Source organism: Gymnogyps californianus, chromosome 10 (genome assembly GCF_018139145.2).
Source record: "Gymnogyps californianus isolate 813 chromosome 10, ASM1813914v2, whole genome shotgun sequence".
NCBI lineage: Eukaryota > Metazoa > Chordata > Aves > Accipitriformes > Cathartidae > Gymnogyps > Gymnogyps californianus.
The window spans coordinates 11,894,416-11,907,988 of NC_059480.1; the positions used below are offsets into that span (position 1 = coordinate 11,894,416).

A 13,573-nucleotide genomic window follows, 5' to 3' on the forward strand; every position below is an offset into this window, starting at 1 on the left:
GTTGCCTGGTTTTGCTTTTATGTTTGTTTTACTTCAGGTGCATTAAGTGTCACAGCATTTACAATAATGCAGCCTATGTATTGAGCATGGCTACTTTATTACGCAGTTGATACTTTAAAAAAATAAAATAAAAAATCCTTGAAGTAGAGAGTCGTTTCAGAAAAATATAAGAACTTTTCTTCAGTTTTGCATCACAGAAATAGTAATTTTAATACATTGAATTAACTGAATTATTGTACTAGCATTTCAACAGTACTTGACTAGCCAGGTAAGAAATACAATCATTTTCTCATACTCAGTAACTAATCTTTCATCAGACAGAATACATAGTAGGAAGGACTTTTATAAATCATTCATATCCTGATCAAATTCTCTTGTAGGACTAGTGTAAATCAGGAGTAACTGCACTGCAGTCGATGGAGTTTCACCAATGGGTAGTGGTGAAAAGTTGAAAGAGAAGCAAAGGTAAAGGCTCCTACCATTGTTCCAATTTTTGGTGCTTTTAATCGCTGTATGTGTGAGTTCTAAAGTAAAAGATCTTAACTCATTTTAAAAGCATATTTCTAATAATTTATTACCATTTTGGAGCACATTTGCTTTTCACTTAAGTACAGCTCAATATGGTTGGTTCCATAAGAAAAACAGCTTCATACTGTCATACAACAGAAACATGAAAACAAAAAAATTCTGTAAAAAAACTTCTGGAATTGGTTCTATACTTGTGCTTCTTCCGCAGATTTTTCTCTTGGTTGTTTCTTTTGAATACATGGTTGTATAAGTAAAAATATTATTCCCACCATGTATAGCAAGCCAGATATGTAAAAAGAAAAATCATATTTATGTGTGATGTCATAGATCCAACCTGCAAAATAAGGACAAAACATGTTTGTTACAAAGCTTGAAAACAAGGTACATTGCATGGGGAAATATGAGAAGTACTGCACATTTCTCTCATGACATTTCAGTCAAATCCATAGATGTCTTGTGGAAAAAAAGAGGTGGTGATTGTCTCCTCCTCTAGATGCTACAAATGGAAATGTATTAACAAAATCTCTTGTCCATTCACCAAAACCCAAAACCAGTGCAAAACCTATCCCCTCATTTAAGTATCATGGAAGTCTTAAAATGGGACTCTAGCTATGTGCCATCCTAAGAAGCCAAGCAACCTTCTCTCTAGAACTGTACATTTTCAAACAAGTTATCACAGGTCTGACTTTTAAAATAGACATTTTGGAATCCCAAACCAATTAGTTCTTCCACCCTACTATTGTCTTTGTAAAATGGCCGATACTGCAGGCTAGTTCAAATGCTGTGCCTTGCACAAGCAAACACATTCCCAATAGCTTTCTCAAAGATTCATATCGATAAAAGACTTTTCAAGAGATAATAATCTCACTACTGCTATGACTCTTATTCCAACCTTAATTCCTTTGCAAAAATACATTAAAGTTACTTCAGAAAGGTTTGAGAACCCAAAATAGCAAAATTCCCTCATGTCATGCTGGTTGCATTGTGATGTAACCTCAAGATCAGAAGCTTTTTTTACATCAACTAATTGCATCCTATTTGCTTCGTCACTAATGACCAAGTACAGAGACATGTTCAGCACATGGTGCTGAAAGAATATATGGTAGAGTAAAACACTGCTGCTTTTCAAAGGGCACTGAATGAACTTTCTCCTAAATCATATTGGCTCACTCAATGGTGGGGAGAGAAGGTGAGAGCATTCTCGCTTTTCTGGGTTGCTTGTGCTGCTAACAGCTTCAGTTCAGCCTAGTGCCATCCCTGGCTGACCACGGCCATTACTCACAAGGTTTCTTGCTGCTTTCTTCTGATATGCATCTGTGTAAAAGATAGCTGTAGTCTGGCTATAGCATTGACAATCAGTATTCTTCTGTACTCCCCCGCCTCTTTCCATGAGAAAATTTATAATGAATGTTTGATTAAACCTAAGTAACTTCAGGGATCACATACATACACTTCTACCTTCTGCTGTGGATGGCAGTAAAGAGGTTAGGAGCAGTGCAGTCCCCAAAGTACATATTTCTGGCTGAAGGAAGGCAAAGCTAAGTTAGTTAAATCAACACATCCATTGGCAGCTTAGAGTGGTGACACCTAAACACACTTTATAGTTCTTCGGGGTAATACTATGGTACAAACAGCTGCCTACCCTGAAAACTATTCATCATTGTTTCATCTAGATAGAGGCATGAGTATGTATAGTGCATATATTACACAAAACACATAAAAATAGGTTAAACCTTTCTCATTTTATAAAAGTGTATGATAATATTTTAAGGAAACATACCATTGAAAGGATAGATTGAAATAGATTTGGGGTTATTTGCAAGGATTGTAATTTGCAGTGTGTGAATAGTGAGCTGGTACCCAGTGGATGTAATCTGTAAATTTGTACTATGTAAAGCTGGATGTTATGGTCCATTCTGGAGCAGCTCTAATTTTGTTAACTACATGTGCTCATAACATAAGAAAGCTTAATAACATAACAAGTCACACGGTTATTATACAAACATCTGTTGGTTAGCAATTTGAACTTTTTACCTGCAAAGGGTGGTCCAAACAATGCAGATATTCCGTTGGCACAAATGATGATGCCATAGGCATTTGCAAGGTGTTTAGTTCCAACTAAATCTTCAGTCACAACAGGCATTAGAGAAAAATAGCCGCTAGAAAATCCTATTAGAGCACAAACCACAGCCAAGCTAACATATGTTTGCATTAGTGGCAAAATAAGAATGCAGGTGACCAGGGTAAAGTTAGCCATGAGGAAGACGTTCCACGTGCTGATGCACGGGAGATCAGAGATGATTCCAAGGATCACTTTACCAAAAATATGAACAATGGCTATAATGGATGTCAAAGGAAATATATTGTTCTGACTAGATAAGTTGTACTGCTTGACTATTTCTGGAAGATGAATAAAGGGAATGACAAAGCTGCTATAGGCAAACAAAGCCCAAATTATAAAGGCCACAAATACTCTATTGGTAAACAGTGATGCAGCTCCAAAGTAGCTGGAGTACCATATTGCAAAGCCCTTCCTGACTCTAACCGTCAGCTGGCTCACTGTCTTAAGAATGCGCAGTCCGTACATATTCCGTCCACTTCTAGATTTACCTCCAATTTCTATGTGCTGAACACTGTCAAGCACTTCTTCATTTGTTGCCTCTTCTTTTTTTTCCGGTTCTTCACTGAGGACTCCGTTAGATTTTATAGTCTCTGCAGAATGGGACAGAGCTTTTGCCTGATTATCTTCACTATTACTTCTCACAACATATTTTTCACTAACAACGTCTTTGGGAGAGAGTGGTCTCATAAGTGCCCCGCAGACACAAAGGTTCAGGGAGATGGCGCCCTGGATGAACATGGCGTTCCTCCACCCAAATTCGATGCAGAGGTACTTCAGTAAGGCAGTCATTAGGAAAGCTCCAAACCCTGTTCCTGTGGTACTGAGTCCTTGTGCAAGTGCTCTTCTCTTCTGAAAATACTGCCCTACCATGACCACTGCAGGCAAATAAACCATGCCACTTCCAATGCCTATGAAAATAAAAACCAAAATCAATCTGAACTTTTTGCTGACAAGATAAAAAGCAGTGAAAAACAAATCAGTTTTATTCCTAACTTTTGCGCGAGCATAGTAGTAAAACCAAGAATAAACATTCAATTCTCATGTTAGCTTTCATTTCTGTCTTGTAGTATTTTCCAAAATTTGCAATACTCATTCCAGTGAGAATACAATACTACTATTCAACTGCTGGAAAAACTGAAACACATGGAAGATAGAACCTTTACGTCAGTTCAGCATGACACTGCTGGAAAGTCCCAAACATCCCACAACAAATCAGTGACAGTTAATATGGGGATAAACATAAACAAACCCTATTTTGAAATATCTGCATTTGTAATACTTGCATCTGATCGCATATCAGCGACCAGAGATTGCTTAGTGGGCACACCTTGTTGCTTTTGCCTAAGTTCACCAGCAATGAAGATCCAGACTGAGTTTTTGTCCTTGCTTTGTAACTGTGGAGCCACAGTGACCGCGAGATACGTTTCAGGAGTCAGCACGGGGGATTAGCCCGGTGGTGGGACCTTGGGTGGCTTCCAGGTTTCTCTTTGGGCACTCCAGGGGAGGGCCACACAGCAGCTGCACAGGCATATTCTTAAAAGGCAGATCTCTAATTTGTAGAAAATCCCTCACTTGTAGTTAAAAACCAGGGTATTAATGGTACCTATTTCAAGCAGAAAGTGTTGAGAGTTGTGCAAACACATCATTAAAGGTAACAGTTGCCCAGTTTTTCTCACAGCAAATTCTTGACAGAGGGGATTTGGACTGGAAGAGGTGTATGCAGAAGATGCTTCCAAATTCACTGCGATCGTAATTTAGAAGAGTGTTTTGGGCTTAAAAGTTTTCCTAAATAGCTGATAACGTAGCTGCATGCAGCTACAGCATGATCTAGCTAGCCACAGCTAGATCAGAGAAAGAGCAGTTATTCCAGCAAAGCCTGAAAAAAAGCACCTCAATATCACAGCAGTGTATCGTGGTCAGAGCTGACCCGTTTTGCCTGTTAGAAGTGTTTATTTCTTTGCTATGCGAATACATGATCAGGTTTTCATTTTGCACAAGGTCTCCCTCCCCAAACCCAGCCACAAACTCTAAGGAAATCTCTCTGCCCCCCAGAAGACTGCCTGCCTCATCAGACCAGCCTGCTGTTGGCTGCTGTGAAAAAACAGCCCAGGCTCGTGCTTGCGTTAGCGTTTACTGCGCTTCCCTGCGCATCCCGACAAATCAGACATTTTTAAAATTGCTTTATCTTATCTTTTCATTCTGTGGGTTACATAGCAAAACGTAGAATAATTACATGCAAAGACATGCCACCTTCACAGGTAAATACAGGGCCACAGGCCTCTCCACTCCTTTCCCTCACAGATCTACCACCCTACACCGCGACAGCAGCGGCAGGGCCGCCTCTGCTCTCCCCGCCCCTCCCCGCGCGGGGCCTCAGGGGGCATTTTACCCCGCAGCCCACAAGGACTCCCTGCTGCCAGCGGCTCCAGGCGCCCAGCCCGGGGCTCCCCGGGACGGGTGAGGGGGGAGAAGTCTCCTCTGCCCGCCCCCCCACTGCTGCCACGGGGAAGAGAGCCCGTGGAGCCGGGATGAAGCTCTCGACCAGGAGGTGAGGGGACAAGGCTGTGAGGAGCTGGGGGAGGGGAACCACGCTGAGGTGAGGAGCACTTTGGGAATGGGAGCTGAGGTGGCAGGGTGGCTACAGCCGGGGGGACAAGGTTGGGATCATAGGGAAGTACTGTGTGAGGGCATCTGGCACGGCGGGTCACCAACGGGGAGAACAGGAGCCATGAGTAAGCCCGGGAGCACTGCAGGGAGGCCCTGAAGTGATGGCAGCAGGAGGTGGCCACTGTAAGTGAACAGCAGTCTTACATCTAGTGGCCATGAGAACATGAAAGAAACTTCCCTGAGGCGGTGGTGAGTGAGGTGACCGTGAGCAAGGGGATGGGAGCGAGTGGACGGGGACTGAGGCGATGGATGAGTGAGGAGATCATGACTGCGGGGTTGGTGAGTGAGGAGATGGTGAGTGAGGGGATGGCAAGTGAGGGGATGGTGAATGGAGGTCTCCTGGAGCTGGACGAAACATCTCAGGCATCTCTATACTGGTTTTCTGGCCAGAATTACTCCTGCAACAGCATCTCACTTCTCCACCTCATGTTAAAATTTGCCTCAGATTTTTTCTGAAAATATGGTTTTCACCTTTCTTTAAATTCTCTGTATAATCTCTGCCTTTTTGTCTGATATTTTGTGTATGCTCTTTCTGAAAAGCAGCAAGGGCTGAGAGAAACAGTGTGTAGATTCCTGCCTGCTTGATTACATTCAATATATATGGAAACAGAAATTCCAAAAAGGGCGGAACCCTGCCTGTAATTATTGTTCTTTGTTCAGGAATTTACAACATTACTGAAATCTATGGTATGGTGGTATAAAGAGTCATCACAGTGATCCTTGCTAGTTTCACTTTTTTTCCATCCAGAGAGCTAGATAAAAAATTATGTACAGAAATTCTGCAGATTTCTATGAAATTCTGTGAAAGGGTAGTTTGAGGGAATGGAGGGTAGCGAAGCTATTATTAGTATCGCAAACCATTCATTTTTTTCATAACGCTTCTATCTGTCACATATAACATAGATACCGTGCTTCATTTGCAAACGTAACTGGCCATGTTATCCATGGAGTCAATAATATTTCAAAGCCCCTTAAATTGCTCAGTGTTGCTCAGACAATCATTAAAGGCCAAATTTTGTATTTCTTACTTGGATCACTTTAACATTTTTGTTTCCTATCTATTAACAGTATCTCCTTCCAGAAATGAACAGTGAATAAAATGGAGTAGTGCTTTAAGTAGGTGATACTGGGTTCTTCCACATAACTTTCTTAAAGTAATGAAATTCTTTTACAAGAAGCCACATTTTGCTAGAAACTGAGCATTCAGGCACTAAAGATCTGTTGGTTTTCAAGAAAGATGCCTAAACAGACGTGCCTTTTCATATTTTGATTGGGGTCTTACACGTCAAAAGGTTTTCTAGAGACCTAATTCCAATAAAAATGACAAAATATTACTTCTTTCAGTGATTTTGATTGTTAAAAAAAGTAGCAAAATTAGTTGCTATTTATTAGTGGTTGTTGATGTAATCTGAATATTTTTCATTAGAAACTACGTATGAAATACGGCCACATGCATTGTCCTAATTGAGGCTGGGATAGAGTTAATTTTCTTCACAGTAGCTCATATGGTGCTGTGTTTTGGATTTATGACCCAAACACTGTTGATAACACAGGGATATTTTAGCTGTTGCTGGGCAGCACTTACACAGCATCAAGGCCTTTTCTGTTTCTCATGCGGCCCCGCCAGTGAGGGGGCTGGGGGTGCACAAGAAGCTGGGAGGGGACACAGTGGGACAGCTGACCCCAACTGACCAAAGGGATATCCCATACCATATGACGTCATGCTCAGCAATAAAACTAGGGGAAAGAGGGAGGAAGGAAGGACATTCGGAGTTGTGGCGTTTGTCTTCCCAAGTAATGGTTACACATGATGAAGCCCTGCTTTACTGGAAATGGCTAAACATCTGCCTGCCCATGGGAAGTAGTGAATGAATTATTTTGCTTTGATTGTGCATGCAGATTTTGCTTTACCTATTAATAAACTGTCTTTATCTCACTTTTACCCTTCTGATTCTCTCCCCCATCCCACTGCGGGACAGTGAGCGAGCAGCTGTGTGAGGCTTAGCAGTAACCCACAACACCCTTTAAGATGGGTTTTGAAGCAGTACATAGTTATCATAATCTGGTATTTTATTAATGTGGAGCAACTCCTGTAGAAAACATCCTGTTTCTTCCTGTGACAAAGAGAGGAGTTAGCTAGATATGTAATTCAACAGTGTTTTAACATCTTTAAATTCCACTTGTTAGAGTTTGGGTTACATTAATTCTTCTAATTAAAAAGGTCCTCTAATATATTCACTGGGGAGAAACTGATAAAAATACCATCTTCACATGGCAGATTTAAATGACAACAAAAGTCATTGGGCCCAATTGACTGAGTAAATAAATAAGTTTTCTGAAAAGATAACAGGCTGTAAAGAGTGTGAAAGAAAAGCTGGAATAACTTTACAGTCTAACTTCCCTCTTTACTCACCCAGATAACCTTCAAAGGAGTAAAAAATAATTGAAAGAACTGCCAAACATTAGTCCAGCTCTTACCGGCAGTCACTCCAAACGTAAGGAAGAGGTAGTGCACATTTGAGGCATAGGCACTCAGTATCCAACCTAGGGCGTTCAATATCCCTCCAATTATAGCTGTCTTGCGGCACCCACACATGCTGATGAATAAACCAATGAAAGGGCCTGTTAAGAAACATGAAAAAATGTTAAATTATTTATTTAATTCTCTACACTCTTTAATAATTTTTCACATGAAGATTCTTAATGTTTTAAACAAAATGTTAAACATCAGGCTATTCATGCAATTCAGTTTATTTTCCCTATTACTGTTTAAAATTGTGGGAAGAAAAATTCAACCAAACAACCAAATACTTAGCAAATACTCGCAGGACCTAAAATGCCCCATGAAGGGACAGTTTAAACAGAGAAAGAAACTGAAACCATTGTTCCCAGTACTAATGCTATGTGAGTGCAGGCCTTTTTCACAAGTAACTAGAAAGTAAACATTTGATTTTGTTTTCAGTGGAATATTTTAGGCAGACCTAAAAACAACTTTTTCAATCTTAATTTAGGGAGACAGAGGTGTGTATATACCTATATACACAAACATACCTCTCCAGATACTATCTTGGGTTGATCCAACCACAACTTAAAAAATAAATTTTAGTTCAGCTGCCAAACTGAAATATAAACTGTCCAAATTCAACATTTTCTCCTCCTAGATAGAGTACGGGGAGGACCGCAAGCTTCACAGATCACCTGTTTTCTTAATTCTAGTGAGACCTTGAAGTCACAGGCATCCTTTCCTGCTCATGCTGTCTCCTGGAGTAATTGTCTTCTCTATCATCTTCCCTGTTGCTCCCTTTCTCCCTCTAACTTGTAAAATTTGTCTTGGTGACTTTAAAAAGGCAACTCAGGAGAACTTGAGCAGCTCTGCTAATAAAACGGAAAACTGTAACAAAATACTTGAGGGATGAGTGGCAAACATATCCTAAAAATCTATGTAGTTTTGAAATAAATTATGCTGGAACATACCTACAATAAGTGTAATGCCCATGCTGAGGGAGCTAACCCACGCTGTTAAGCCACGACTTTGATTAAACTCTTCAAGCCATTCCATGTTGAGTATTCCAAGGGCCATTTGGGACCCCATGATAAGTATGTGCACAAGGAAAGAGGAAAGTACAATCATCCAAGCCCATCCTCCATCAATGTTTGGATTAGGCTTAACTGGCTTACTTCCAACTTTTGAGTCATCTCCAAAATCATATCCAATATCCTCTCGACTAGCATACATTTTCTCCACAGTATTCTGAAACAAATGCAGTAAATAACTTCAAAATACATACAAAATGATCAGATTTTGTAGTTTGGTTATAGTGAATAGCATAAATCACTACTGTATTTCACCATTGTAGTTTAGTGCAGTTGTAAAGTGAATACTGGGTTTTCATTGTTCAAATGTAAAATGCTTAGAAAATTCTCTAATTAATGTATTTCTTTGTGTACCTTCTATCACGGCTGTCTATGCATGAGTATTTACATGTTAACAGTAGGCTGCATTATTTCCATTACTATATACTTTACTTACTTACTTGTAGGTGGCTGGGAGCACTCACTCTTCATGGGTTGACTGTGGTCACAAAAAAAGACTGGTCTCTCTCTGTATATTCCTTCTCTGTATCACCTTCTGTCCCAGTAAGACTATGTGCCTTTGTGTTCAAGTTGATAAAGCTTGGAATAAAAAAAGGAAATCCTGAAGAGGCAGGTAGATGAAGTTACCGTATCTTTTCAGAGGAAACCAGTTTTGAGACGTATTTCTTCCTTAGTAGTGGAAGAACAAGAGTGAAGACAGAGAAAGATAAAGATTTAAGGTTCTTCATTTTCAAAATCCTTTGCTTACATAAATTACAACAAGGGGATTGTTACTACCTCTCTGGCAAGCTTTTTATTAGAGTCAACTTGACAAACAGTTTGCTGTTATGCTTTCAGTTTCCATAGTATTAATCCATATAGTCCTACTACAACCAAAGAATTCTTCCAAATTAATGTCAATGCCTATCAGAATCAAACTGAGTGGCAGACTTATGTGCATAGGTGTATGTAGGATCAGGCCATAACAGCTTAATTTGATTACTTTGATTTCTTCCATTGTTACTCTAAGTGAAGATTGCAACACAATGTGGAAATAATTTCAAAACTATTTTTAATTGATTAACAGGCAAGGTGCAGAACCCAGTCTTCCCTCCGTCTGATTTCTGCTGCAACATATTGAAATGTTACCCAACTGTGGAGCACCACATAGGTTTCCATGGAGACTAGAAATGTAATGATACAAATTACCAGAGATGGTAATTTTTTCTCTTCTTTTCTTCTCCGGGGAAATAAAAAGAGCCATCAGCTTCACAACAGTCAAAAGAGAGAAGAAAGGTATCAAAAATTGTTTAAAAAAGCTCCTTAGGTATTCTGTGAGCCTTCAGAAGGCGTGTCTCAGGGCTAGCTCCTCACTGCTGAAAACTTGCAGTGAATGGAGTAACTCAGATGCTGCACTAACTGAAAATTTGGGCTGTTGTCTTTAAATACATGAGTATATTTTGCTTCTTAAGTGACTACCTTTCCAAACTATTTTACTTTTTTCTTATTGCTAGATAAACATACAGAGAAGGCCTTGAAGTACTTCATACTAATACATAGACGGAGTCAGAGCTGATTGGTCAAAGCTACCATCTCTTTCACAGACAACAGTGAAAACCTGCCGATATATATAACCTCTCCAGACTGGCTGCTGGGTAAGTTACCTTTGTGGTTAAGTGCCACATATCCCTTACTTGCAGTACAGGTAATTATGTGTAACTAAGGGCAGCTTGAACATGTACGTTCTTCCAAGAGCACACTGATTTGCCTCGTACAGGGAACTGGAGCTAAACCATGTTGTACTCCCGGTATCAAATTTTTCATAGATGAATACTCTTTATGGACTAAGTTGTCACTAGCCCTAACTTGGCCATGGAAGGTATTGGTGACACAGTGAGGAAGAACAAGAACTGTGCACATTTAACACGTGCCACACGAGCAGATAAGCTGGGACCAATTGATGAGTCCACACCTGGGTGCCAGTGGAAACACATACTGAAATGACTTACTGGCTTTTTCTTTCCAAATCAAGAGGCAGAGAGAAGGAAGATTACGCTTAGTGGTCTTTCTAGAGGTCCTGCAGGATGTTTGAGGCAGGAAGGGTAACAGGGGAACAAGTCAGAGCCATGCGGTGGTGCAGACTTTTTTTGTACATAAGAGGACAGCCTGGGACAGCCTTTGTTAAAATTATACTTCATCCTTCCTCTACAGAGGGTAGGTCTTAAACATGACATCTCAACTCTTTCCTATTAATGTACTTGGAGCTAGATCCCCCATTGATGTCATTTATATGACTACTTATGGAGGATTCAGCCCACTCACAAGAGAGAGAAATACTAATTGCATAAAGGTAATAAAGATAGTGAATAATCGTGCTAATGGGAAATAATGAGAAGCAGCAGAATGAAGGAAAATTGCAAGCTGTTAAACATGCTCTGTATAAGATTAATGAAAATGTATGATGGATATTACAGTACATCTTAGATAATGGAATACAATATTATGTAACTGAAGATTCAGAGTCAGGATTAAATGTGGAGCCTCACCTTTCTCTTTCATGCTTTTGACTGGTTTTGTGTGCACCTGAATACTGATACTGGATACAAAAATTTTCTTCTTTGGACAGGAAATAGATACATCTTGTATATATTTTAAATTACTAAAAGTAAAAATAATTGATGTTGAGATGCAAAGATATGACACTCATCTTTGCAATCTTACTGACAGAATGGGCTTAGATTGAGTAGATGCAAGTTAATGTCATGCTTGCATCAACCCCCACAAATCTTCAGAAAATGCATATATTTTCCCTTTGAACTAGATTCTTGCTTATTATTACTTTTATACTGTCAACTTTCCACTAATGTCACAAGTTCAGAGTGAATACACTCAAAAGCAGGGAAGGTAATTTCCAATAATTGCACAAACTCTCAGGCTCTGGGTAAAGCACAGACTGGATGTCTGATCCACTCCCCACTACTGACTCATCGCCCCACGGCCTATCGCACCCAGGAGAAATGCACTTACCTGCCCTCAGCCTTCTTCCCACACCACCGCACTGCCAAGAACACAGTATCACAGAAGGCAGAGAAGCCCAAGGGGCTCCTTGCAATGGTGAAATCCTAGAGAAACTGCAATGAAAATGACAGCAGCTGATTTGTGAGGCCAGCCATATTTCCCCAATGAGCCAGGCAGTGAAGACCCACTCACAGGAAGAGTGAATGCAGCCCCTCGCAAGGGACTGCATTTGAAGGCAGGAGAATCTGGATTCTTGTTGGGTCAGCTGGAGAAGGACTACATTTTTTTTCAGAAAAGCTTTTTATATTGTATGCACACACAGTATGCAGAGCTCTTAGCACACTGGCCCAAACGTTAGTGCCCACAAAGATGCTGAGCTTTTTTGAAAATCTGACTCATGAGCTATTTTAGGGACAAATGCAGGTGCTGTAGTAAGACCAAAGTTAGCAGCAAACACCCAAGTTCCCTGTACCATCAGTGGAGCTATGGCTCTCTAGCTTGTTGTAGAACTGGATCATCAAAAAACATCTTATCTTGATATAAAAAGTCCATATGATGAATAATTTACATATACTTGGGTAATCTCTTCCAGTACCTGATTGCCTCAGTGTTAAAACGTATAGAATAAAATTGTACTTTAAAGGCACTTCCAATGGATAACTCATAAATGCATTACAAAAAGTAATGAGTTTTGCTTCACAGTATTCCCAGTAGACATGCCACACATAATTATTTGTCTTTTGAAGACATACAGAAAAAACATTGTTAAAAACATAGTTTATTTTGGGTGTCGTAAGGTTTGGCAGTCTAACTTCAGCTTGTTAATACGCTGAGCACTTCAGTTGTCAGTGACTTCACTGGAAATGTGCATACCAGCCACTTCTGCAGATCAGAGCCACAGTGCGTAACTGTGCATGCTCAGCAAGGAAGAGAAAATCGGGGAAATTAAACGCTTAAAACGCAAAGCTAATTGCCATGGTCACAAGTTCGCATGAAGTCGGCGGCAGTTCAGTTTCCAGACTCGGGTTGCTGCCCTTCTGCCCCTGAGGGCTGTTACCCAGGTCCTGCTCAGAAGACCTCTCCGGGAGACCCCTCGGTGCTGTTCCGCCTCAGTGTGACTCACGAGTGGTCCCACGTCCCCGGGGACAGCGGGAATAGGCTCAGATAGTAAACATTTTTCTCCCCTTGGTGCCAAGGGAACGGGCAGCTTGCATCGGGCGCTGTACCTCTATTTTGTAAACGGTTACAGACTGTTACAGGAGTAGCCCGAAGGCAGGGGACATACTTCCCCCCCCAAGATAATAAATTTGGGAGCTTTACATGTTACGCCTTCCCCAGCATTCAAGTTAAGCTCATCTATGCGAAACACTGCTCAGACGGGGAGGGCTGCCATCCCCCGACCGCCGGGCTGCTACCGGGCCAGCGCTTGTCCCCGGAGCCGGCGGCGCAGGGGCGGGGGCCCGGGCCCGGGCTCGGGCTCAGGCGCAGCCGCCTCCTCTGCCCGCGGGGGCTGCGGCGGCGGCGGGGCCGGGCGGCGGGGCGGCGTTTGGGAGGACGGCGGGGCTGCAGGCGCCGCCCGCCCGCCGGAGCACAAAGGATGACCGCTAGTTACCCCGCTGCGGCGGCGGCGGCGCTCCCAGCCCGCCGCGGCACGGAGGGGCCGCC

The 13,573-nt window shown here is 41.5% G+C and overlaps 1 protein-coding gene across 3 annotated transcripts; it reads right to left on the bottom strand.

Moving 5' to 3' along the window:
- Positions 1-443: 443 nt before the first annotated feature.
- On the bottom strand, positions 444-11,991 carry SLC16A14 (solute carrier family 16 member 14). Of its 3 annotated transcripts, XM_050902527.1 has the most exons (6): positions 11,918-11,991; positions 9,352-9,490; positions 8,792-9,068; positions 7,796-7,939; positions 2,563-3,558; positions 444-862 (listed from the first exon to the last, which is right to left on the bottom strand). In XM_050902527.1, exons 3-6 carry the CDS (start codon positions 9,051-9,053, stop codon positions 714-716), a joined length of 1,551 nt encoding a protein of 516 aa, XP_050758484.1. In that variant the 5' UTR covers positions 9,054-9,068; positions 9,352-9,490; positions 11,918-11,991; the 3' UTR covers positions 444-713. The 3 variants fall into 3 exon arrangements, with proteins under 3 accessions (XP_050758484.1, XP_050758483.1, XP_050758485.1); XM_050902526.1 differs by lacking the exon at positions 11,918-11,991 and having other exon boundaries at positions 9,352-9,534; XM_050902528.1 differs by lacking the exon at positions 11,918-11,991 and having other exon boundaries at positions 9,348-9,534.
- Between the last annotated feature and the right edge of the window lie 1,582 nt (positions 11,992-13,573).

Excerpts from the sequence above, each read along its gene's own strand:
- SLC16A14 (XM_050902527.1), bottom strand. The coding sequence starts at position 9,053 with ATGTATGCTAGTCGAGAGGATATTGGATATGATTTTGGAGATGACTCA. Across the intron at positions 3,559-7,795 it reads TACGTTTGGAGTGACTGCCG|GCATTGGAAGTGGCATGGTT; the intron begins GTAAGAGCTGGA and ends TTATTTTCATAG. Across the intron at positions 863-2,562 it reads GTTTGGACCACCCTTTGCAG|GTTGGATCTATGACATCACA; the intron begins GTAAAAAGTTCA and ends CTTATTTTGCAG.